Source organism: Rhea americana, unplaced genomic scaffold, assembly GCF_003343005.1.
Source record: "Rhea americana isolate MKP2758 unplaced genomic scaffold, rheAme1 scaffold_12, whole genome shotgun sequence".
NCBI lineage: Eukaryota > Metazoa > Chordata > Aves > Rheiformes > Rheidae > Rhea > Rhea americana.
Genome location: NW_028185261.1, coordinates 3,893,783 through 3,920,196, shown reverse-complemented (window position 1 = coordinate 3,920,196; position 26,414 = coordinate 3,893,783). Strand labels below are relative to the sequence as shown.

The 26,414-nt window shown below is 38.8% G+C and overlaps 1 protein-coding gene across 1 annotated transcript in view; it reads left to right on the top strand.

The window, feature by feature from the left end:
- UBE2E3 (ubiquitin conjugating enzyme E2 E3) overlaps positions 1–26,100 on the top strand; it is a 52,970-nt gene extending 26,870 nt beyond the window's left edge. Inside the window, exons 3-5 of the mRNA XM_085322013.1 lie at positions 21,961–22,093; positions 23,812–23,959; positions 25,462–26,100. Of these exons, the coding sequence (XP_085178139.1) occupies positions 21,961–22,093; positions 23,812–23,959; positions 25,462–25,559 (379 nt within the window). The 3' untranslated portion in view covers positions 25,560–26,100. The remainder of the gene's footprint in view (positions 1–21,960; positions 22,094–23,811; positions 23,960–25,461) is intronic.
- Positions 26,101–26,414: the final 314 nt, after the last annotated feature.

Here is a 26,414-nt window from a genome sequence, read left to right as displayed (position 1 = left end):
GAAATAGAGCTTAGGCACTTATCCTGCTTAGGGAAGTAGCATCCACCCCTTTCATAGTGCCTTGCAAAGGATATAGATCCTTGGTAGAAGTCAATTAAGGTCATTTCCACATGATACAGGCAGAACTCAGTGTTGTGATCAGTGGCACAGTCTCGTTGGAGACCTGTAGCTAGCAGAGTCCCCCAGGGGGCAGTACYGGATCTGGTCTTGTACACCTTWTTCATCAATGACCTGGATGAGGGGACAGAGTGCCTCCTCAGCAAGTTTGCTGATAGTACCAAATTGGGATGCATCTGGGCTGATGCATCAGAAGGCTGTGCTGCCATTCAGAGAGCCCTGGACAGGCTGGAGAGTTGGGCTGAGAGGAACCTCATGAAGTTCAGCAAGGGCAAATGCAGGATCCTGCACCTGGGGAGGAATAACCCCATGYACCAGGACAGGTCAGGGACTGACCTGCTGGAAAGCAGCTCTGCGGAGAAGGACCTGGGAGTCCTGGGGGACAGCAAGTCGACCATGAGTCAGCAGTGTGCCCTTGTGACCAGGGAAGCCAGTGGTAGCCAGGGGTGCRTTGGGAAGAGTGTCACGAGCAGGTCGAGGGAGGTGATGCTGCCCCTCTCCTCCGCCCYGGGGAGGCCGCATCTGGAGCGCTGCGTCCGGTTCCGGGCTCCCCAGTACGAGAGAGACATGGCAGTACTGGGGAGAGTCCAGCGCAGGGCTGTGAAGACGGCCAGGGGACTGGAGCATCTCTGTCATGAGGAAAGGCTGTGAGAGCTGGGCCTGTTTAGCCTAGAGTAGAGAAGACTGAGGGGGGATCTTATCAGTGCATGCAAATATCTTAAGGGAGGGAGCCAAGAGGGAGGGGCCAGACTGTTCCCAGTGGTGCCAGGCAACAGGCACAAGCTGAAACACAGGAGGTTTTCACCTGAGTGAGAGGAAAGACTTCTTTCCTGTGAGGCAGAGCGCTGGACCAGGTTGCCCAGAGCGGTTGCGGAGTGTCCTTTTKGGGGCTATTCAAAACCCACCAGGACACGACCCTGTGCGAGGTGCTCTAGGTGACCCTGCTTGAGGAGGCTGGTGTGGACTAGATGATCTGCAAAGGTCCCTTCCAACCTAACCCATTGTGTGATTTCTGTGTGAACTACCTCTAAGGTTAAGAAAGTGTGATCTGGATGTATTTTGTGCACGTGTGCAGGAAATACAGGTGTAAGCCAGATGAAGCAGTCACAGATCTCAAAACCCCTTTTGCCTGTGTGCTCTCTGATACACAGCTGTTGCTTTTATTATGGAGCACATCAATGGGTAACAGCCCATGTGATAGAGTGGTAAAATGGATGGCATGATTTTGGCCATAATCTGGTTGTGTGGGTGGATGGTGAAATAAGTCAGATGCAGAGTGCAAATGTCTGTCTGAGGTGTCCCTTTCTATTGCAAGAGCAGCTTATAGCCCCTAGCAACTGCTACTGCAGATTCTCCTCATTCGCTTATTCCCTGGCAGTTCCTGTTTGAATAGGAGATATCTGCATATCTATGGTGACAAGAGAAGAGGTTTAGATTATTTCAACCCCTAGAATATTGGTCCATGTCGAGTACCAAGCAGGAATAAACAGTGTCTTGTGATGCTTGGAGGATGATGTCTGCAAAGCTTTCTATAGATCYGCTCTTTGTGTCTCTGCCTGTGGTGGAAACTGCTAGTCCAGGTGCTGAGCAGTTCTACTCCTCTAGAAGTTATGTGGTCAGTGAAATTAGGATTAAGTTCTTGTTTTCAAAGGACAATTTTTCAAAACAAATTTCTATTTAACCATTGTGTTTCCTCACCATCCAGAAAGATGGGGAAAATGTCAAATGGAATTAGACATATCTTTTAGTGGTTGTGAGAAGCAGATTTGAGAATCTATTTTACAATAGATTGACATCACTGACATCACTGCAAAAGTTGCTTTCTTCTACATGAAGCTCAGTTGCATGATACAATGTCAGTGTTCCAAGAGATCTCTCAGAACATTTTTAGTGTCCTACCTCAGTGTCAGGAATGTGAATTTCTCTGCTTTGCTTTCAGTCAGCTGCAGTAAGAAAACTTTGGCTTGCCCGTAGTATCTGAAACGCTTCTCTGAAATTGGAGTTGATTTGGTCCCACTTCATTGTTGTTCAGAGGAAAGCTTGGATAATATTTATTCGATGTGTTCTGTGAATGAGGAAGAAGACATGTAAGTGCCTGAAAGTGGGAGCCTGGAATCCCTAAAGCCCAATGTAGGCAGGACTGCTGGGACATCCTCTATGGCAAATTCTTATGTGGAATATAATGAATATTTAAGAAGTATAGATGAGGTTTGCAGGCACCATGCAGCTGCTGGAATGGTGTGTAGAGGGTTGTTGCACTGCTTTCTTGATTTGCTTCWCTTTGAGTTGCTCTGTGGTTGAAATTGGGGTATGGCTACTAGCATTGGAAGTGCAAACCAAGCAAAGGAAGTGGCTGAAAACTTCCATTTTTGTGCTGTTTGGAGAATTTCAGAGGAGCATGAAAGACAGGTGAGCTGCTAAGCCTGACAAAAGATGCTCCAGGGGCTGTCAAAAGGCAGAATTTTAGAGAAATGAATATAATAAAAAGAGCAACTGACGTAACTTCATCTGTAAGGCTGCCTAGGCAGTATAGAAATATCACTGGATTCTGAGGGAGCTGTCTTCATATGCTGGAGACCAACACAACTGAGGCAAGACAGCCAGTACTTCTGCAAGAGGCCATCTCCACACCTTATTTAATACTTTTCTGCAGAAGCAGACAGGAATGGCCCAGCCAGTACTTCCGCAAGAGGCCATCTCCACACCTTATTTAATACTTTTCTGCAGAAGCAGACAGGAATGGCCTGGTACCGGAAGACTCGCACAGTTTTTTCTCAGGAAAAGTAGTTTCCTTGCCTTTTATCTTTTAGTGGTTCAAGAAAGCTGTAGTATTGAAATGAAAAGAAAAACAATCTTTTTGCATAAAACCAAAATGTTAGGAAAACAAAAGGTTTAATTCTTTGGCCAGGGTTTGAATTGTTGAATCTGAGAGAAGGAAAGGGAGGATTGCTGTTGCTGTGAAAAGGTACATCTGTTGGCAGTGTACATTTATGCAAGCTAGCCTGAAACAAGCTAGGTTGCCTTCCAGTTGATTCCAAAGTTGTAATTTGGAAAACGTGGGGCAGTAAGGAGGTACCCAGCAAGAACGYAGAGCAGCACACCCAAAAGTTGTTTGTCCAACTATGCTCTAAGAGTACCTTTGCTAGCTGAGGCCTAAGTACTTCTTTTCACTTGCCAGCTGTGCTATGAGAGCAACAGTCTACAGCAGAAAGGAAGCACAGGCAGCTTTCTTAAATGGTCACAAGAAAATTTGCTGTAGCTTCACTGTCTAAACTCTGTATTTTGAAACAGGTTTCCTCATCAGCTTTCCTCTTCAGAATTCCTTGCAATCTGCCTGTCAGTTCTATATGGGTCCCTGTCAGGATGTGTGCTTTCAGGAGTGAACTTAGAGAAATGCTTCCTTAGCTATAGGTTTAAAAACTATTTCAATTGAATAGGATCAAATTTAACTTACCAGGATCAAATTAGCAAGGTTTCATTTCCATACTTGTATGGTGAAAAGCAACCCATCTCTCAAAATCTCAATTTCTACATCCTTTTTCTAGCAGCTTCCACCCTGGTACATGTTCACCTTGAAATACATCTTGTGATCCTGCATTTGGCCAAGTGGTTGTGGAAAGAAGCCAGATGCAGGCAGTGCAACTCAATGGTTAGCTTTTATTGACAGCCATATCCAGAAAAGGTCCTTTCTGACATTCATTTCCTGACTCATTCTCTAGACAGCTTGCTTTCCTGCATCATCCTAGTGTTTCTAGGACCTCTTATTATCCCTGGCTTTTAGCTGGAGGCTCCAAGGTTTTCTAATAGCTTTTCAAATTGTCCAGAGGTATGGCTGGCATTCTTGGCTAACTGCCAGGTCAAGCATGAAAATGAACTGAATTTTCCTCTCTTCCTTTTTCTGCTAGACAATCAGATTGTTCCTTGCCTGAAACTCTCTTCCCAGGAGAGACCCAAGGGACTCAGGGCAAGGGCTGAACAAGAACTTCTGAGTAAGTGGTACAGGAGACAGAAGTGGCCACTGAGCTGATAAGAGCAGAGAATCCTGAGGAAGAAGCACAGTCAGTGTCTGCTTGCATGAGGACAAGGAGGCATGTTGATGGAGGATGAACCTTGGTGAGGCTGTTAGCAAATTGACATGAAGAGGATGGATTGCTAACAGGGTGGGTGATCCTATCTGTACTTACACTCACGCACACATACATGTTAAGAAACTTGTGCCAGCTTGTGATATTGGATGAATAACCTCAAAACAGCCATACTGATAATGTAGCTTTAAAGTTAGGTAAATACATGAGGGTGTAAAGGAAGATTTCATTCAGTAGACAAGATAGTGGTAGCTGAGAGAATTAGTTTACATTTTTATTAGRCATTCTCATTAAGGAAATGGGAGAGTAGGATTTATACTCTTCCCRTCTCATAAGGCTTATATGGGATGTTTCAATACTGGAATACTTAAGCATCTCAAACTAATGAAAAGATTATTGCAAGGCTCTTGAACTGTTTTATAGCATATGATAGCTGAAAAGATGTGTTTATTTCAGGAAAGATTATTTAACTGGTAGAGAAATGTGTGCTTGAGCACTGCTAGAGCAATATGCCATTGATTGTGTGACATGCATAAATAACATAGCTGCATCTGTGGATCTAGTTTGTTTACCAAGAGACCCAAATAAGATTGCATTTTTTGTCCTTGCTCTATAAAACAGTAAATTAACCTGAAGAGATTTTCTGTCATATTCTAAGAGATCATAGAAATGTATCTTTTTCTGTAAAACAAAAACCTGTGRAGTTAGTGAAAAAACAATTCCCTCAAATGGATTTTAGACAATTCATAATGTTAAGACTGTCATATAAGTAAGGTAGTTCTGGGGTAATTATGTTCACATGATTTAGGCCAGCAAAACATTCCATGTAGATGAATGATAACCCTCTAAAGATGAATTGATCATTTTTTTTCTTTACACATTTGTTTTACTAAATGCAATCTTATGTTTTGTCATTTTTTTTAACCAAAGTGCTTAAAATTATATAACATCCATAAATTTCTAAAGCTTTCCAGAGAGCCAGGTCATTTCCAGTAGGTTTGACCTTTTACTAATTAYAAGTTTTGCACTCTTCTCAGCAAAAAAGGTTTTTGTAGTTAATACTGGTGTTTGCTAGCAATAGCAGTTCAATTGAAGGTTGTCATTAAGTATCACTTGGGGGATACCATTCCTCTGATAGTGGCAGTTTCTTTAAACTTGGTGTCTTCTGAATGTTTTTTTGAATATACTCTGGTGAGAACAATATTTTAGCTACTTAATATTTACTTGGGAAAGAAGCTACTTGTAGCAGGTGATTTTTCAACTGCCAAGAAGTGCAGTGTGCATTAGACTTATTATCCAAAATCCCAAATCTGAAACTGAATGCTTAAAAGAATATGTACTTCTACATAACAGAATCTGCAGCACCCATAGGACAGAATTTGGACAAAATAAAAAAAAAAGTACTTCCTGATTTGTTCATGACAAAATCTTTACAGAACATACGAAATCCAGCAGTCTAGGTGTTTTGCCCAAAGGGAAAGTTCTTGCTTTGTTTATTTTAGCCAAAGAGKTTCAAATAAATCACCTTTGGTGTTGAAGGGGAGATTCCTGCTTTAAAGCTAGCAAAAAGCTGCGTGTCACCAATTCCTTTCAGCCCTGGGCATAGGACATGTTCCAAGGAGACTACAGCACAGTGTCAGTCTTAGGCATAATATCATTATATGTAAATTACAGCAATCCTTTGGCCTTCAGAGGCTACATCTTAGGGCTGTGTGGGCATAGTTTAGAGTCGTCCTTCCTTGCTTAGCATAGCCTGTTACTGTACACTCACTTAGCAATCAGCTGTACCAATGAAGATGTTAACACCCTTCCTCTGTGGTGGTCTGAATTGAAAAATATTTACATTAATGTAAACTGTAGACATGAGTGCTCCATGCTCTGCATTGCCTCTAGCAGTTGCTTGGAGTAAAATTTGTAGACAGAACTTCTGTCAAGCACAGTTCCMTCAGAATGAACATCTGACTTCATCCACTCTCTTTTCAAGCCCCTTTAAGATTTTCATTTAAATTGTCCTCAATAAGGGTAGCATTTTTACTGGCCGTATGTTTGGCAAGACATATAAATAAATCATAGCCATTGTTTGTATTCATTTTCGTAGTTCTAAAGTTATTTTAAAGAGATAGCCCAAAGCACTGTTTCAAGAATTAATAAATTTTCACATAAATCTGGAAATCTCTTTACTTTTTGCTCATATCTTCAGAAAAATACATTTAATTCATTAGTTTCATGCTGAACTGTTAACATTTTAGGTTGTAGAACCTGAAATACTCCTGATTTGTTGAAAATTCGTTGCACAAAAATAAGGATGAAAAGGTTCCAAAAGAGCTGATGTTAAGCATTACAAACTGAATGGAGTTGTGCAGATTGGAAAACTTTCTTAGACATCTGGAAAGTAGTTTCCAGCTCCTATGGAGTTTTGCTCTGTGAAAGCTACTGCTGTTTCTTGAATTGGAGGGAGAGCAGGAGGGAGATGAAATGCAACTCTGAAAAGCTAGGTCTTTATGTTCAGAAATTATCAATGGTCTATAGAAGATCCTTTGGGTGCTTTGTTGAAAACTGCCTCCTTTAAATAATTGCCCAGCATCTTTCCATTTTCAGCATTGTGTCCTCTGATACTTGCTTAGCAAGTGGGGGGGAGGGAACAAACCGGCAAGGAGCTGTTTATGACAGTCTGGCACTCGAACCTGCCCCAGCCTGCTGCGGGCCCTTGGGGACTGCCGGACAGCTGGGAATTGCTGGAGTGCAACCAGCTGAAGTTACTTCCCCCTGCCTGGCCCAGAATGCCTGAGATGGTCGGGATTGATGTTAGYGCTCTACACCTGGCAAGGAGCATCAGCTGGGGAGGTACAGCAGTGCTCTTGGGCACAAAGAATGCAGAACCAGGCCACAGAATTAGGTATAATTATTGTGATTAATATATCTGACAGTTATACAATTAATAACATTACTATAGTAATATTATTAATAATCATTACTATTATTACTACTACTGGTGTTTTCTAGCACTTTTAATTACAAGAACTTTAGAGTATTATAGAGCTGTTGCTAATGAATACGGAATTTAAACTACAATAAACAAGAAAAACTTTTCCTTTTGGGTTGTTTTGTTAATTATCTCTTGGAGACAATTATATTGTACACCAGGATTGACTGTATAGTAATGTGTGTTTGTGTGGTTTTTGGAACTCAAGTGCATGAACAGTGGAGGGGATTTTAATGAACCTTCAATCATTAAGTGATAATCACTGAATAACACTGATAAACACTGATAATCCCGGTGCTTTGGTTACATGTCTGAGACTCCAGAGACTGTTTTTTTATCCACTTGTGTCCCTTATTTGTGGAATAACTTCAGCAAGTCATTTCTGTTATGTTTACTATTCTGTCTGTAAAACAGAATATTGATGTTGTCTTAAAGATCTACACTGAAAAGGTGTAAGATCAAAATGATGTAGTTTTTGTATTTTTTTTTAATACTTGTATTTTTAAAAAAATATTTTATCATCTGAAAACTGGGAACCAATCCCAGCAGGCTAACTAAGTAGAAGTTTTTTACCCTTTTAGCTCTAAATCTGTTAAGTACAAAGTGTAAGCAATCTGTCTCAGGTTAATTTTCTTAGTAATGCTGCACAAACTTTAGGCATTTTCAGCAAAAAGAGAGCTTTATTTTGATGAGTTATCAGAAGAACATTATTTTCCCTATATTGCCAATGTAAGCAAATGTGTGGTTAATAACATTCATAATATAACATTACATGACTGTCTAAAAACCTAAGGAAGCAGGGTTATATATCAATGTATAGTATTAGGGTATGTTAGACTATATTCAATTTGAATATAATCTGATGAATTTTGCAGTAGCGCATACAAGTCATCCTTAGAGACTCAAATAAAAGCCTGCACAGCCTGAATCTTTTATTCCTGAGATTACATCTATTTGGCAGTCTGCATTATAGCCATAGCTWGTCCCTGACTGCAGTGTAACTGGTGCTGTGAGCTTACCCAGTGAGGAGCAGGCAGTAGCATGCCCACCACGTGCTGTGGGCACCCTGTGCTCTTGCTTTGCTGTGGTTTGGAGCTGCTGCGCCCTTGTGCAGGAAGCCAACTGCTGCTTTTTTTTTTACCAGCTCCCTTGATCAACYTCAATATGGGCAGTGTGGCAATAACATTTCTGTTTAATCATGGTTCCAAACACCAAGAAGTGAAAAAGGGGGGGGGGGGATGTAGCTGCAGCACATCTTCGTCCATATGTACCAGTTATCTAAGGGCTATAGCAGAGCGCTGTGTGGATCACTAATTTCTTAGCTCATCCTTACTGCTTTGCTTTGACTGTCAGTTGTCTTAGAGAAGATTTATAAAGCCCTGCTTCCAAGCCTAGCTCAAGCAAATTCTGTTTGATATGCTACAGCTCTCTCCACAAAGAACTCATCTGGAAGAGTTATTCATTGAATTAACATTGTTAGTGAGTTACAGTTGAGATGGAGTTGGTTTTTCAATAAACAAATTTTAGAGTGAGGCTTGTTTCATTTAGTAGATGATGTTTATTGATTTTTTTTTTCTGGAATGATTATTATTTTCACATTTTTCTTCAATGTAGTATACTTTTTAATGTAAAATGAACTTTCATATTAGACATTGATTCCCATGTATTTTTATGCACAGGCTTTCTCAATTCCTTTGAATTGCTATGCTTTTGGAATTAAAACTCATATTGACAGGGTTTTCTAATGCTTTTAATACACAGCTTACATTTATATATGCTCTACTGGCTGTTGCTTCAGTTGTCTCAAATTCTACATAATGTAGAGCACATCGTTATCCTCAGCTGCTTTTATTTTGAACTCTCCAGACTGCAATACTCAATTAATGAAATGTACAGTGTTGGGGGAGTATTTCTGTATTCATTAGCAATAGCTCAATAATATTCTGGCACCTAAATCAAGTCTGCCTTTTAGTTGGTACAGAACAGTGCTTATAATCTGCGGTAACTATGCATCTTGCATACTTAATAGAGTAGAATGGGAAAAGAGAGAGAGAAAGAGAGAGACTATCCTGTGCCTCTAGCTATGTAAACAGGACACTGCTGATCTAGAAGTGCGCTCTGAGTGTAATTCCCCTATGTCTTAAGCCAATCTAAGCTGGAGCTGCTATAGCCCCACAGCTGCTGCTTCCTGCTCCCTTCTTTTTGCTGGTGCTGTTACTTATGCAAGTCTGCAGCAGACTAGTTTAAGGAGCTGAGACAGCCTAAAAGCAATCACTTTTCCTTGGTTAGTTTTCAGCCTGCTCAGTACCACAAAACAATTTATTCTGCAATTTTACAAGCATGACTACTGCTTGTCAGGGTCAAAGGAGGGCCAAGAGTGTGTGGGAAGCAGTAAGAGTAAGCATGGGATGATTGTGTTGGACTGAGTCGGTGGTGGAACAGCACCTGTCACCTTGCTCTTGGGTCTGCTGGAGTGTGTCATACCACAGAGATTTGCTTTATACATTTATGTAAGCCAAAGGTTCTTTGCAAAATTACTTTAGTGATAAAAAATAAAATAAAAACTCAATGTAGTATAAGAAATATAAAAAACTGTCACCAGTGATAAACTGATGCACTGCTCTAAATGCAAAGCTTGTCATTATTTTGTTTTAAAATAATGTGAAGTCCACAGCCACAGCTCTGCTGATCATTTCAAACCGTGAGGTCTTACTGTGAAAAAGTGTAGATCTTCTTTAATCAGTCCTCAAAACTGGAAGTTTTATTAACAATGTGGGAATAAGATAAAAGACAGGCTTTCTGAATACTACAGGGTCTTGGTTTTTGGCTAACCAGATTCATGCCCTTTCAAAACAGTAAATTTTCAATTCAGATGAAGTAGCTAGTGACAAAAGTCATCTGACAATCACAGCTATGTTCTGAAGGGAGCCAGACTTGAGAAGTCATCCTTATTGACATGAAGTAAAACTTCTGTTGCTTATAGCTCTATACTGAATAAGTGGAAGTGATAGAAATCCTATTTCTTTGCACATTTGAAAGTCTATTGGAGATTATATCCCTACAAGGTCAGTAGTAAAAGCAGACTAATTGCTAAGGAGAGAGAAGCCTGCCTAATACACTCATGCTCTGTGTCTTAAATGGAGAAACAGAACACTTCAAATACTGTCAGCCTGCCCACTTTAAACACTAAATTCACTTTAAAATTTATTGCTGCTTTGATAGCTCTAAAGTAGTCCATTCTTTTGGCTTTCTGAAAGGAAGAACATAAAAAGTGCGTTGAAGCAACAAAGGGCACTTCAGAGCATCTCTGTCTGCACCTTTAGGCTCTTGCTTAGTGTCTTGCCTCAAAGACTGAGGGAGTTTCTCATATTAAAGACAATTGTCAGTCCAACAACCTGCACATTTAAAAGCCAAGAAGCTGCTCTTGGCATAGACTTCAGCGTAGCACATGAATAAAGTTTGACTTGACATGGTATTGTTGCATCTGTTTTTGATGGTAACAAACTTCAAGAAACAGTGAGGTAGTTTGAGAGCTCATTGTCAGATTCAGTGTTTTTRTAAGTCTTACTAAAATGGCTAAAAGGTTGTCATTTAGCAACTGTAACTCAGGCTGCTATGAGCAAGTATAGCCCTTTCTAATTCAAGAACTAGCTGCAGTCTCTCACCTCTTTCATTATAAAATTTAAGAGCTACAAACAAAAAAGTAATTCTTGTAACTGTTAGGCCATCAGATCATCTTGGTAGCAGGGGCTGATTTTGGAGAACTTCCTCGAATCAGTCATACTGGTGTCTCAGAAATGAAATGAGCTGGGATTGGGAACTAGTCACAGCAGTGTGGCTTTATGAGCCACTCTGAATCATTAGTGAGGCTGGTGGCATGGCTCTGTAGAGCCACGATCTGTCATCCACCCAGATGACAAGCCTACTGTAAACAATGAAGTTATTTTCATGAATGAGCCAGGCTGCAAACATGCTATGATCGTGTCTGCCAGTTGTCAGCACTTCTATGGTCACCTTTGATGTTTCTTTCTTCCATCAAGTTAGTCACCTGTAGCAGTTGAATCTGAACTTATGACGATAATTCAGTCTGTTGCAAATGTATTTTAGGATGTGTTAAAGGAGACGTTTGTGGTGCTGTGTTGCTAGGATGATTAAGGTGGAGTTCACTTTTCTTGCACTCRTTTGTGGAATACTTGGGAACCCTTCTGCATATTTCCATCCCCAGAGTGGTAGGCTGCAAGTGTAGAGAAAGTAACGCATTTAAATAAACCCAGCTGCCACTTCTGTAGAGCTCCAGATCGAAGTGCTACCTGTCCTCTTCTGTCCACGAAGGGGTAGTGCAATCCTGGGACTGCAGTAGGTAAAATCTTAGCAGATGAGAGAAGTCTGCTTTGCAGCTGCTCTATCTATGATACTCCAAAACCAAAAGGATACTAGTGATTGCTGTGGAATTTCTTTGTGTCAAGATCTGTAATGAACTTTTTAGTTGCAGTATTCAGTCAGAATATTACAGAAAGAGTAAACTTGAAAAGGAAGCAGACAGAGGTGTCCTGACACTGTAGATACCATTTAATTTTTATTTTCCCTTTTTCTTGATGGAGAAACAGACTAATTATATAGATAGCAATGACTAAGATCTTGGGAAAAAATCCATTACTTCTCAAAAAAAGATAATATTAATTGTGGAGTCAGCAGTTACAGAAATAACATTCATGAAATACAATGTGGGACTTAAAACAGCAGTACAGAACTGCAACAGGCAGATTTTTTGAGGGTGTAGAAAAGGTCAGGCATTGATGAAATTCCCATCATTTTGTGTATCTGCTAAACTAGTTGGCACATGGATTCAAAAAAAGATGGAAGACCTTTCTTCAGAATTCCTATGCAATTACTTGTTTTGAAGATTTCATTCTACAAGCATGAGCTCTTCCCCCTAAAAACTTTTCCAGAAATAATTAAGCTTCTTTTACCATTGCAAAGACTGAGTTAATGAGCTCTATTGAGGCATAGGTGGAGGTGGGGAGTATCTTTGTGTATGAACTGGGAAATTTCAATTTTATTTTTGAGAAGTCTAGCCTTTTACTAGTCATAGAGATTTCCATCAGACTTTTATGGCTTGAAGTTAACCATCCAACAAAATGAACTGTGGCATGACATTTTTCTTTTTTGTTAGACTGTATCCCTGCTAAGGCTTTGATGTGGAAATGAACGGAGGCAAGAGGGAGGAAGTATTTAAAAGGAATAATAGAATTACACTTGAAAGAAAGTGTATTCTAGCTGACCAGGAAGACTGAACTGAGAATTGACTTAGATGAGGAAAATAAGGAGTTCTTTTCAGGGTGAAATATTCAGTGCTATTTAAGAGTATGGCTGCAGGGTGACATTCAGAAAGTTAATGTGAAACAAGTAAAAGCATGAAACTAATATGCATGTGTTAAAGACCATTAAATCCCTAAGTGGATGCTTCTCATTCAGAGAATTAATGTGTTTTAATGTAGGCAGTGCTGCCTGACTTGCCGATTTTAGCTTAACTCTTCTCTTTTTCTATGTGGCTAAGTTGTAACATTGTTGCTGAAGTTAAAAGCTAGCTTTTAGAAGGAGGGAAAAGGCAACTTTTAGCTACTTTCCTGTGAAGTGCTAGAAAAGTCTAATCCTGTATGTCCCAGGAGGAAGAGGGTCCCTTATGCTAACACCAAGAGCTTTGGGTGTTCATCATCTTGAGAGGTGGATGTGCTTGCATTTTAGTGAAAGCGATTTACCAGCAACGATATCTTTCTTGGTCATTCATGAAGTCCCTGAATAAACTGTGTTCAGTAAGTTGCACTTTCTCCCTCTATAATGTAGGAGAAAAGTGCCTCCACAACACTGAGTCTGCTTTAAGCTTTAATTGCTAGTCTGTGATGGTTCTCTAGTGAAGTAACATGTTTTCTGTATTGAAAAAAACCTGTTTATTGATAGAGTTCTTTTTAAATTTTGGCTGAAGATATGCTTCCTAAAAAATAAACATAATCCACAAAGTGTAACAGAAGATTTTTTTAATATTTATGTATTTCTAATTGCCTAAAACTTAGGCATTTTGTGTAGACAGATAACTGGGAACTTCATTAACAGCTTTAATTGTCTGGCACACTTACTCTGAAAATTGTCCAGTTATTGTTCATAAGTTGACTGCTTTTTTAAAGATGGTTGTATTTTTAGATTAATTAAATACAGTTAGTGAAACTGATTGTTTTAACTGTTCTCTCTTCCTCTGTCTCAAGTGTATATGTAAAGGGCTTTGGGAATAATAGATTTCTTTGTTGACATTAAAAGTGACATTGAAGATATTCATAGGAAATCCTAAACTGTATTTCTCAATGTCATTTCACTTTTTGACGTGGAAATTTTGCAGTGCACGATGGAGGTGACTGATGCCTGAAATGTGTGGATGGATTAGAACTATTGAATGAGATACTAATTGTGTAATCTCATGCCAGAGAGTAGGTTGATGGCCTTTGATTTGGGAGATTTACCTTCTAGTCATGGTCCATGGCCCAGGTTTTCAACACGACCTTAGACAAACCATCTTGTCTCTGAGTACCTCAGTTTTCCATCTTCAAAATGGGTGTAATTTTGTTTATCATAGGGGTTTTGATGACACACCTGTTGAAGAATATAAAACAATCAGAGTGTACAGTAATAAGAACCATAGATAGTTTTCAGAATAAAATTATGATAATTGTAAGTACTGTGGAGGTAATTATGTGAACTTTTAGATAGACCATAGATCTCTACATATTTTCTTCTGCATGGGTTTAAATTGTCCCATTATTGTCCTCACAGATTTTAACAGTTTACAGCAATATCAGCCAGTGCTTTCATCTCTTTGCCTTTGGTAGATTTTGTGTATCTGTGGGCAGGTAACTTAAMCTATGCTTCCTCAGGTACTGTGTGATTCTTTCAGTAGGGATTGCTGCTATCGAGCTTATAACAGACCGAAGAAAAAAATTTGCATGGGTCTCAAATTAGTTTTATTTGTGTTAGGGAGTTGAGAAAGAGTCTCTCTCATAGAAGGAAATGCAGAAATTGCCTTGTTTGCTAAGTACAGGTACCTCAATAAGTAATTCTGAATGGAAGGAAATGTGAACTGTATACCTGGCAGACAAATTTCTTTAAGCGACAGTCATTTTGCTTTAGTACAAATTGAGGTTTATATTGATAGCAAGAAAGTAGTACCCATTTTACCACTAGTGCTACTAGTGTTTCAGTTGTGATGACAAGTAGACACAAGAACCGCTCTCTTATTTTATCCTAAATTATGAATGTGTTACTGTGAACACATGTTGAAGCAGCAGGAAATGTTTTCCTTTACTTACTAACCAAGTTTGTTTGTTTTTTTAATAGGGAGTATATAAAAGGTTATTTTGTAGTGTTTGCATATGGAAGGGATATGCAGATTTCAGTATATTTTAAAATAAATCTAGTGTTTAGCAAGAGCTTTGTTCATGCCTTTGAGTCCTGTGATTTCTCTTTTTTTTCAAAAACAAGTCATATTTGGTAAACCTCCTGTGTATTGTCTGTGCAGTGTATGTTTATTTGCAACTTCTCTGTCAAGAGCATGGACAAAATATGATCTAACAAGTTCTGTTACCTGGCTTAATTTCAGTATTTCTTGTTGCAGTTTATCAAACTACATTCTGGGGATAGTTATTTTTTTCAAAAGAAAAATTGCAGGAATTCTGCATCCATGAATTRGATATGTTTGTTCTGGAAAATGGATGGCAATTTCTAACAGTAGCAAAAAAAGGTCTTGGGAACTAATGTGAATACAAATAGGAAAGTAAAGTTGAGCTATTGTAGCAGTAAACATAGCTAATGAGGCTTTTGGCAGTGGAAAAAAGAGCAGCTTTACAAAATACATTACTTGGGTATCAACATACTACAGCATTGATGGAATTATCAAACAATTTATCTGGCTGTCTTCAGTAACAACAGTGTATATTCTACTAAAGACAAGCTTTGTGCTAAAGGTTTTAATTGTCTAAGACATTACAATCTGGAGTCTTTCAGGGGATTAATACTGGATCTGCACACCATTAGATTCCCCTAATAATACAACTTGACATGAACCAAATATGATCACTTGATTACATTTCTAAGCTGGACCATGCAATGTGAAGTTTATGCCCTCTTTATGCTGGCTGCTGGAGGATTAATGATACCTGAATAAGCATAAAGCCTGGTGTGTTATGAAGCTAATTCATTGATATTTTTGGAACATACATGATTTGGCAAAGTTAGTTTATATTGGATCAGCACTTTGCTTTGAGCAGCCGTACAGTTTTTGATCTAGTAGTAGGAATTCAAGTTGAATTTACTGTTGCATCAAACCATGGCCTCAGGCACAAGTCCGGTACCACTTCACAACTGGCTGAATTAGCAAGGGATCCATGAGTTAAAAATAGGCTTTTTTTCAACAGTGACAGAAGCAAAGGTTTGTACAGTGAACTCCATGTATCTTCAATTACTACAGCCTTTACGGATGTTTTAGAAGTAGTAAATAACCTTTCTTTTTCACCAAACAGACATAGGAGATAGTTTAGTGGCAGATAAAGTAATAACAGTTAAAGCTATATAAAGAACACAATAGACTGAAACTATTTCCTTGTAAGAAATTGCACATAACCTGGAAACCTTAATAATAGCAAGTACCTTATCAAAAAGCATTTTCAAGATGAATTTGGTGTATTGCTGTAGACAATCCACATGTATCCTACCCCAGCAAAATGCTATAATCCAAAAATTAGGGCTACATTTGAGGCTCTCACCAGTGATAACAGTATACTTTTTGAGTATAGAGAACTTGCCATTGATATTCTGTAAGTGTAGATGCTTAGGCACTGCCGCTATTAATATGGATTTTGAGAGTAAATACTCATGAAAGCCATGTAAACTAGGTGCTAAAAATAAAAAAAAAAAAATGGAAATCACTGTCCATGCTTGCTTGTTTTTCAAGGCTTCAGGACTGAAAGTCACCAAAATATGTTTTTTAATTAATGTTCATTTCATTTCTTGAGGWTTGTAACCAAAAGTACAAAAGAGAGCCTCCAAAACTGGAAAGGGAGGTTTTAAAAAAAGTAATGGCAAATTTTCTTCAAGATAGTATTGTCTTGAAATAGTATTTAGATGCTGACTGAACTTCAGAGAGTTGCTGATCTCTTTACACTGATTTTTCAGGAGGTCTAGGATACAAATGTCAGCATCCACACTAGGTACCCAACATGGTTGGTGCTGGGAGTCCTTGCCTCTGTGCTAACTTCCTCACGCAGAAGAGCCCTCTGTGTGTGAGCCTGGGGGTTTCTCCTTCCACTAGAGATGAGTTCATCAATGCTTAGATGATGAGGCAGGTAGTAGACTCACTGCAGATTCGATCTGTGTATTTTCCTGAGTTGTGTGTCCTAGCCAGATATGTTGCAGCCCTATTAGCCTCTAGTGGGATTATGCCAACCTAGAACATCATCCAAGAACGTTAACTGAGACTTTACTGTCCAAAACAATGCCTTTCACACTGGTATTGTGCTAAGTGCTTTTTTTATAGCAGGCTTTGTAAAATTTTATTCCTGAAGCTGTATTGTGGATTTTGCACACCTCAGAATGTAGCTTTATGAGCTGAATTTTTCAAGTACATAATTGTGGAATATATTTAAGCGCAGACATTAATTGCTCCTTTCCTCAGTACCTACAGTTGAGTTAAGAAAAACAGAAAAAGTTAACTTACTCCTTTAGTAAAACATTGCCTTCATTTACATTGCTGTATAAATTATAATTAATTATTGCAGTAGAGTCATTGTGGTTGAGTGGTCTATGAAGAGCTTTTGGAATTCCACTTTTGCTGAACTATATATGAAGATAGACATTTAGGGAGACTGTTCTTCCTGCATAGCTCTTGGTCTGTGTATCCCATGTGATTTGTAAGCTGCTGTCTTTATGATACCTAGCTGGGGAGCCTGAAGGGTGATCAGTCTGAAGGGTGGGGTCTTTGAAAGGAGAACATAGAAAAATATTTGGTCATCCAGAATATAGTCATTCAGGGGTCATTCACTCCTCTGATGGAGTTTTCTGATATGTTGGGATTTGCACGTGTTGGGAATCTACCACATAAGTCAGTACTTAGCATCCCTGCTGGTCATGTTGGGATATAGACAAGTACCCTTAGTTTTATGGTACCAGCCACATTTCTTATAAGATTATTTCACAGTTTGACAGATTTCACTGTCAGGAAGCTTCCTAAAAAAAAGATTTTTTTTCCTCAGTTATAACCTGTTACAGACCCAAATTGTGTCTCATAATAAAGAATAACACAGAGTTTACATCAAAGATAGCTAAATTACATTTTCCTTCACACTTTTCTTTTTAATCATCACAGTCTCAGTACTATGAAGTTACATTCTGTCATTGAATTTAGAGCACTGTGTTTTAGAGGAGTGCTGTTGACAGTAGAAGTGTATTTAGTGAGTGCAGAAAGTAGCAGGCTGCAAAGATCATGTAGACTGGAAATTTCTTGTCCTAGTTTCTCATCCAGCAGCTTGTTCCATATGGACAGTTTTAATGCATTTTGATTTAGTGATTGTAACAAATACTGAATTCTGATTTCTGTAACAAACCATGTCAGGAGTCTACCAAACTTCTTGGTGGTGTAAATGCCACTGCTTCCATTATCACTGTGCTGGAAAAGCCATTCTTCATCTTCCTGAAACATAAGACTCTGGACTCAGTAGTGTTAGGTTTAAAGAATCTGATGTGACCTGTAGTCTCCTAGTGTTTAACCTCATGTCTTCTCAAATTCTCCATCTGAAGTCACACTTGTAAATTAAATCTGTTCAGCTGACCAGCTTGTACAGAATGCTGCTGCAAGTCCTTTGTCTCATCTTGATCAGGTGTATCTCCCTCATCAAAGCAGCATAATGAATATTTACTTAGGAAGCAGATGTAGCCTGTTAGCATTATTCTGTCAATTTATGTAATTTATTAAAAAGTCAATGCAGTTTTTATGTGTTAAGTAAAAACATCTCAATTTTATAAAGAGTATTTTTGTCATTTCAAATGAATTGCTTTATGTTRTCTGAGGTTTTTTTATCCCATATTTTTAAAAACAAAGCATTCCAGGTGATTCTTTTCTTTGAGAATATACCGATAGTGTCTTTACTAAATTTGGGATGTTCTATAAGCTAATTTAATAGAGCAGCAGGCTAGTAGCAATTAACTGCACAGGTATGCTGTGTAGCCAGAATATTTAAGTCATCATCAGATTTGTGGCTCTGTCAGGATTTTTTGTTTTAATGGATTGAATAGAGGAGGATTCTTCATTCACATTGACTCTCTTAAGGAAATCAGGAAGAGCTGGGTCTTCCAATGATGAAGAAAAAGGAAAGGAAAAAAAATGTGGAAATTCCCCATTGTAGTGCTCTGCCTGGGATATTCTGTTCAGTGTGGCAGACAGTGAGACTCATAGGCTGTTACTCCCCACAGCTGGAAAGATTTAAGGTGAGATATTTTAAGCCCACACACAAATTTAAATAGGAGAGTGATCCTCTTGAAAGCAGGAGAACATCTATGAATAACCTTTGAAAATGTAGTCCCTAGAACCACTTCCCGAGCCAGCCTCTTCAGCGCTTAACACGAGGAGAGTGTAGTTTGTTGGGTGTAAGGCATCAATGAGATAGAAAATGAGACAGACTAATGCTTCCCTGTTCCCAGTTTTCAACCCTTGGTTGTCGCTGTCCTGAGTGGGAGTGAACAAGTTGGGTTTGCCTTAAGGAGTGGGAGTCCGCTGCCTGTGGCGTCCTGCCCGGTGCACTGTGGTGGTGGAGAGCCAAAGCCCTGAGCGAGGCTGCAGCGCTGGCCTGCCGATGGGTAGGAGCCTTCCTGTGGGCTCGCTGAGTCAGGACTGCTCTTTCTGCTCTTCTCTGCAGTTGCCCCGGTCAGTGTAAGCCCACTGCCCTTTCCTTGTGGGAAGCACTGCGGAAGCTGGAGCTGCTGTCACTAGAGCTGTTCTGTTTTGCTGGGCCTTAGAGAGGTTCTGAGAGAGACAAGTGCTGTTTCGTCAGCTTCCCCAAAAGATGGCCTCAGTACGTATACAAAATGCAAAGTAGGGGATGGCTGTCTGAATACGGTCTGCCGCGGAAATGTGCAAGTGGTAACAGCCAAGTGTGATGTCTTGTCTCTGCTCTTTAATCTCTTGTTTCTACATACCCATAATGTGGTAATTACCGGGATTTTCAAGTTGTTAATGAAGCAGGGGAGCTCTTGCACCACTGGAAAGTGAGACAACACTTCAGCTGTTAAAATAGGTATTTCACAAACCTCAATCAGATGTAATGAAATGGCCAACCTTTCAATTTAACAATTTGTGCCTTTACCTGAGTGCGTTTATTATTACAGCATTATATTACTTTGATACTGCAGCAGTCCTTTCCCAGTGGTAATAGGGGTTTTGAACACAGCATTTTCTTCCTCTTACATGGGTATGAATTCCTCTTCTCACATTACAGCCTTATCCTTTTATATATTGCTAACAGTAGCATAGAAGATGATAGTAGATAATAATAGGCAGAGAGTTATTGCACTTAGCTTCTGGCTGTTAACTGATAGATGCCCTTGTGCTGACTTGATGAGTGATTACCAGATAGTTTGGCACAGGACTAGATGCTATAGCTGCACTTAATGGTGACTGATTCACTGGGCTGAAATATGTCACTAATTTAATTCAGCTATTTCATTAATCTGATTGAATTGCATCCAGCCATTAAAGGTGTATGGAAGAAAGGTAGCTGACACATGAGGCAAGAACACTAACCTCTACGTTAAACTATAAAGCACTCATTAGGACATCTAATGCAGAAATTGAATTGCTTCACAGAAATTTGGTTTCCAAGCTTAATACTAATTAGCTATAAGCTTGATGAATGTCAAGAATTAATTAAAACATTTTGATGGCCTATGTGGGTTTTAAATATTAGCATTATTCCCCCAATATTTTCAGTTCTTACACTAATTGCTTTTTAGAGAGCATGAATGGATTATTATCTACTAGAGTGACGGAGGGTACAAACAGATCATTACATTATAAAAAATGGACCTCCTTGCCTGTGGATTTTCCCTTTTTCTCTAAAATTTATCTACAGTTTTTCTTTCCCCTTTTGTGCATGCATTGCAAATAGAAAGATAAAAGCAGTGATTTTAGGCCCAAACTTATTTAACATCACATTTAATTTTTCTTCTTTGGCTGTTCTCTGAAGCTAGCACATGGCTGCTATCTACTTTCATTTTGGCAAAAGGAAAAATAGCTGCAGTTCCACAAATAATTTTTTGTTTTTAATTAAAAAGGATGTTAGCCAGAATTCATAATTATTCTTGTCCTGTTAAGAAAAGGTCTGCAACCGTTTAAACATTTGGTACATGAAACAGTCACAAAATAAAAAACATTTTGGGAAATTACGAACTGAAAGGGAATTCATAATCAAAATCAGCTTTTGGCTGTTTCTTGAATATGGCCASATTTTTGACATGGGAATTGCAGATGCATAGTGCAGGCTGCTCATGTTCCTCATCTCTGATGAATGTCTCCATGTGTTTGGCTACATAGTAAAGATGAACGTCCAACACACCATGGTATAAGCCGCAGACATATGCAGAACAAGTAGATTAGGTGACATGACACAGGCAGAGCCTTAACACTAGGAAAGCTTATAGGAAGGCTCTGAGCCATGCTGAGCAGTGCCAGAAACTGCAAGGTCCCTGGCCACGGCTTAGTACCATGCCTGTCACCTGCTTCACGTGCAGTGAGATGTGACAGTTTTCAGTGCCAGTTGCTGTAACCACAGAGGACCACATGTGTGCGAGTTGTATGTAGTGCTGGAGAGCCTGCTGAGGCAGAGGGCGATTGAAAGGTGCTTCTACACTGCACCTGGTTAGTGACCTGTCTGTGGGATGTGGTGAAGCCACAGTGCCTCCGTGAGCTCAGCAGTGTTATTTTCCATAGCAGTCAGGTTGGAACGGAGCAGATTCTGGACCTTTTTTTGTGGAAAGGTAGTTTAGTGTTTACACTGAGACTTGATTTTGTGTGAGTTTAGATGGTTACTGTGCTCTAATAGCATTAATTATGATGTCTCAGAAACTGAGACTATCCCAGGTTACTTCGCTCAGTCTCCCCACGCCATTTTCCTGTTTGTGTAGTGAACAGGAAATGTGAATCTACACAGTGAATGGGTAACATACCACTCTACAGCCTGTTTAAAAAAAAAAAAAAGAAAAAGAAAAGAAAAGTGGCCATCAGTGGCACACTGTGTATCAGTATGTTTGTAGGTTAGGTTTCGTATGAAGGTACAATCTGTTCAGTGCGCAGAGAAGGTGAGTGTGGTTGTGATGTGCAGCAGCTTTCGTGCATTGAAACTGTCGTGGGAAGGACCACAGAGCTCCAGAGAAGTCAAAGCTCAGAAGCAACCAAATCCATCAGAAAACAGAGCTGGGATATGCTTCAGACAGTGATAGTCCAATAGTCAATCCTTTCCATTCCTACATGTTACAAAGCATGAAAGCCCAGGGACAGCAAAGTGCCCAGCAGTTATGTCTATTTAAAACATTGAACCCATTGAAATCAGATGGAAATGAGGCAGATGTTAAAGATATGTAAGTGGTTAGTTTTAAGCAAAACACAGATATAAAAGGAAATCCATAAAATACCTGTCTCAAAGGTGCACCTGACTCTCTCTCTCTCCCTCTCTCTCCTTCACACAGCGCCGGTCCTAAAGGAGATAACATTTATGAATGGAGATCTACTATACTTGGACCTCCAGGTTCTGTATATGAAGGAGGTGTTTTTTTTCTGGATATCACATTTTCATCTGACTATCCATTCAAGCCACCAAAGGTAAGGGTAAAGGTTTTATTGTGTTTTTAATTTTTTTATATGTACATGAACATTACTTGTAAAGAGTGAGTGCTCACCACTTTCTGAAAATCAAGTTTGCTTATGGTCCTGCCACACCAATGCTGGTTTCCAAGCTTTGCCAAGTGATAAATGAAGTGATAATTCTGATCATGAGTAAGATTGAAACAACAAATTTTAATAGAAAAGACTACAAACCTTCCTAGCCTCCTGCTTCTCATTCTACCTGATAGAATATGTGTAGTAATCTTTTCTCTCTTATAAGCCAGAGACTGTATTATATATTTTTCAGTAATTGTTACCAAAGTAAAAGGAGGCTAAAAATAAATTTGTTTTGATAGACAACTGAAGTGTTATACGTGACTTCAAGTTGGCTAAAATACTGTGATGACATTCATTATTGCAAAATGTCAGTGTATGTGCAACTGGTTAGATCAGCAGCCTGGTTTGATAACATTTTTAAGCAAAAGCTCTTTCCATAAAATGAAACCAATCTTAAATTAAATCTTATTTCCTGGCTCAGAATTAGCAGGGACATTTATGAAATCATAATTTACTAACAGATGCCACGGAAGCTAACGGTTGTTCCCTCCTGAGCCCCCCTTGCCCCCTGCCATGCCAAATTACAAATCTTGTCCATGATACCAGAAGGGCACTGCTGACATTTACAAAGAATAAATATGTTCTGCCACACAGTATTTCCTATTAACTTGTGGCAGTTGGGGCAATAGTGTTGTTATYATAAATCCAATACCTTTTTTCTTCATTCCCTAATGCACTGCAACATAAAAAATAATATATCCTTTATATATTTCACACTTCTCCAAACTCAGAGAACATTAGATTTTGTGAGTTTAAAATTGTTATAATGAAGTGATGAAGAATTTTAGACAAATTCTCCATGAAAGTCTTGTGGATTTGGTCATTTTACGACTTTCCATGGTTTCAGAAAACATTTCATGGATTTTTTTTTTGCCCCTTGCATTGGTATGAAATTTTGCTCATCTTATTCTGCTTTATGTAATTATGGCACTTTAAATATTTCTAACTTCTTAATTTTGCAGAATTGTTCTTTCATTGTTTGTCAATATTAATCTGAAATAATTTTAAAACAAGTATTGTATCAGTATGATACCATTGTTTTAGATGTATATTATGTCTTGCCTAATAAAAGGTATTAAAAGAATTTAATTATTTGCTAATTTGAACAAAAGTAATACCTTATTCTAGTTTTAAATATTACTTTTCAGGGTTTATATTTAGGCTTTTGGAAGTAAGGAAAAGATCAATCTAAGACTGAATAAGCAGGGCAAATTCTGTCTACTTCTTTGCTTTCAATAAATGTAATAAAATTTTGTTTGTGGTAAGATAGTTCTTGACATGCAGTTCAATATCTTCATTAAATAATGTACAGTATGACAAAGTAGGTCTTAATTTCTGTGGTTACCAGACAGAGTGCCTCTGTGAAAGGAATTTATGCACGAAGGGTTTCTGTGGTAGGTCTCCTAAAAAGTAACCACGACTAAAATATGCACTTTTTTAAATAGAATTATTTTAGAAAATGAACAGAGAGGAGTTGCCTCCGCAGAAGTTTTGCAGAACTGAGAGTGCTGCATACACTTCTGCTACTCCAAGAAGAGGGACAGCATTCCTAGGCAACATTTAGTTACTTTTTTCTCTCGCTTACATGATAATTCCAGGTTACGTTCCGTACCAGAATTTATCACTGCAACATCAACAGTCAGGGAGTCATCTGTTTGGATATTCTGAAAGACAACTGGAGCCCTGCTTTGACTATTTCAAAGGTTCTGCTGTCTATTTGTTCTCTTTTGACAGACTGCAACCCTGGTAAGGAACTTTCCGAGCGTACCTCCTTTGTTTGGATTATTTGACATGATATATCATTTGTAGGTTTGATTGTATTTAGATTAAATCAAAGCTAATATTTTTAAATTTAGGGATGAAATGCTCCTGTTTTGGCATACAGTTCTACACTTAAAGGCTCTTTTCACTTTTGTGGCATAACAGAAAGCAAACAGTGCTAAGTCCATTTTTTCAAAGGTGTGGTACAAAAAAAATGAAGTTGCTGCCATTGAAGGTCTGTATCCCAAAAGCTGTAACAAGTGAGTTTGAGGAAAGCAAAAGAGTTCTCTGACCTCACTGAGTCATAATCATTCAATCTGGAAGAGACTGCAGGAAGCCCCTCTCTGAAGACAGCAATTGAAATGTTTAATCTTGCAAATGTGAGGGAGACAATGTTTGCCATTTTCAGAGAGATGCTCTTATTCCTGCTGAGAGGTGARGAACTTCACTGGAAGCAGTAAAGTTTCACAGCAGCAACTGTATGACCAATATCATTATAAAATAAATGCTAATGGCCTGTGGTCAATATAGGAACAGAGAGGTAATGAGAGGTAAGATGCATTCATTTAGAGAAGACTGATAAGGAGCAAGGAGAAACAGATTGGCACGTCTGATACAAAATTTTGATGATTCTTGCTGTAGTAAAACTTCAGTGCCCTCAAAAATGTGTTCCTAAGTGCTCTAGTCTTGTCCCAACACCRTGACAGGAGGATGCCAGGATGTCCAGTGCACCCAGCAGTCCCTCTAAAGGAAAGCACAGGGCCTGGCTAGGAAGGGTTGTAGTATATTCTGTGATGGGAACAACCAGAGAACTGAGGTTGAGATATTGCATGTTACAGYACAGTTTCCCTCAGGCAGGACGTGRCTGGTGGATGTATCCTGGAGTCAGTGTATGGAGGTTTCCAGCCCTAGAGAGTAGACTCTGCTGACTTGATTTCTTTGAAGTTAAGTTCTTTTTTTCTGCAGCTTACAAGGGAACTGCTTTACTTGTCTGTAGTTTGGTCACCATCAGCTGGCAGTATGTCTGGCTGTACAGGTGATGTTTACCCTCCTTKAGCAGATTAGGTCTTTAAAAAATGAAAGACTTTTGGGGCAGGTTTGTAGTTTGAAAATATCTGTTGTTTGAAAATACAAGCAAATTGTGCCTGACAAAAYGGCACCTGAATTGCTGGTGATCTTACAAAACTACCTACCATGCTTTTTGTCAAGTTTTGGCTGAAAAGAGCACCTGTAACRTTTGAACATAGGCATCTGCCTGTTTTTTAACATACTAAAATGCAGATTACCAAAACAGRTTAAAATCTCTTCCTATTCATTGTGCCTTGTATGTTTTCTCTTGGAAATGTCTGGTATGGTAAGAGCCTCGTTACACCTCTCAGCATTTGCTGGCCTAACAAAGACTATATTTTGGAATAGATTCCATTTTTTTAAATCATGCCTTTTTATTGTGGAATGATTTCTCAAGTATCTTCTCCTGTCTTTTACAGCTGATCCTTTGGTTGGAAGCATAGCCACTCAGTATCTGACCAACAGAGCAGAACATGACAGGATAGCCAGACAGTGGACCAAGAGATATGCAACATAAATGACAAACTACTTGTGCAGTGTGAAGGTGCAGAAGGCAACTTTACAGTGTGCAACAAATCTTTATAGCCTTTACAATACGGACTTCTGTGTATATGTTATACTGATTCTACTCTGCTTTTATCCTTTTGAAGACTGGGATACTGCCTCCCCAAAAAGGTAAATGCTATCAAGAGTAGAAATTTGTAGCTGTAGATTAGTTATGTTTAAAATGCCTACTTGCAAGTCTTGCTTCTTTGGGATATCAAAATGTATTTTGTGATGTACTAAGGATACTGTTCCTGAAGTCAACCAAATATTATAGTGCATTTTAGCCTAATTCATTATCTGTATGAAGTTATTAAAAGTAGCTGTAGATTACTAGGAATTATGTCATTTGTATTAAACCCAGATCTATTTCCRATATGTGGTACATGCTGTTGTGAAAACTGTTTTAACTTTTACCTTTGTCAGTTTGTAATGAAAGGATTTCCTTTTYCCCTTTGTAGCTCAGAGAGCACCCAGTGTATCATCTCAAACACAATAAACATGTTCCCCATGGAGTAGTTTCTTTGTTTTCCTATTTTAAATTAATATTTGAATAAATTTAATTATAGTAACAAGGCAGGGCCATTGTATCACAGATCCCTGTGGGTAATCTTTAAATTAATATACATAAGCAAAGACTTGCTATTAAATGTTTAATGCACACCTGTGGATTGCTTAAATTTTCCCTAGTTTTCTTTTACAGAACAAATGTCATTTCTACTATTTCCTTAAATTTCATACTGTTCAGCATTTTCTCAAGTTGGAGTGAGAGCATTGTGTATGCTTACTCCTAAGGTTACTGTAGCTGATTGCCTCAGGCCCAATTCTG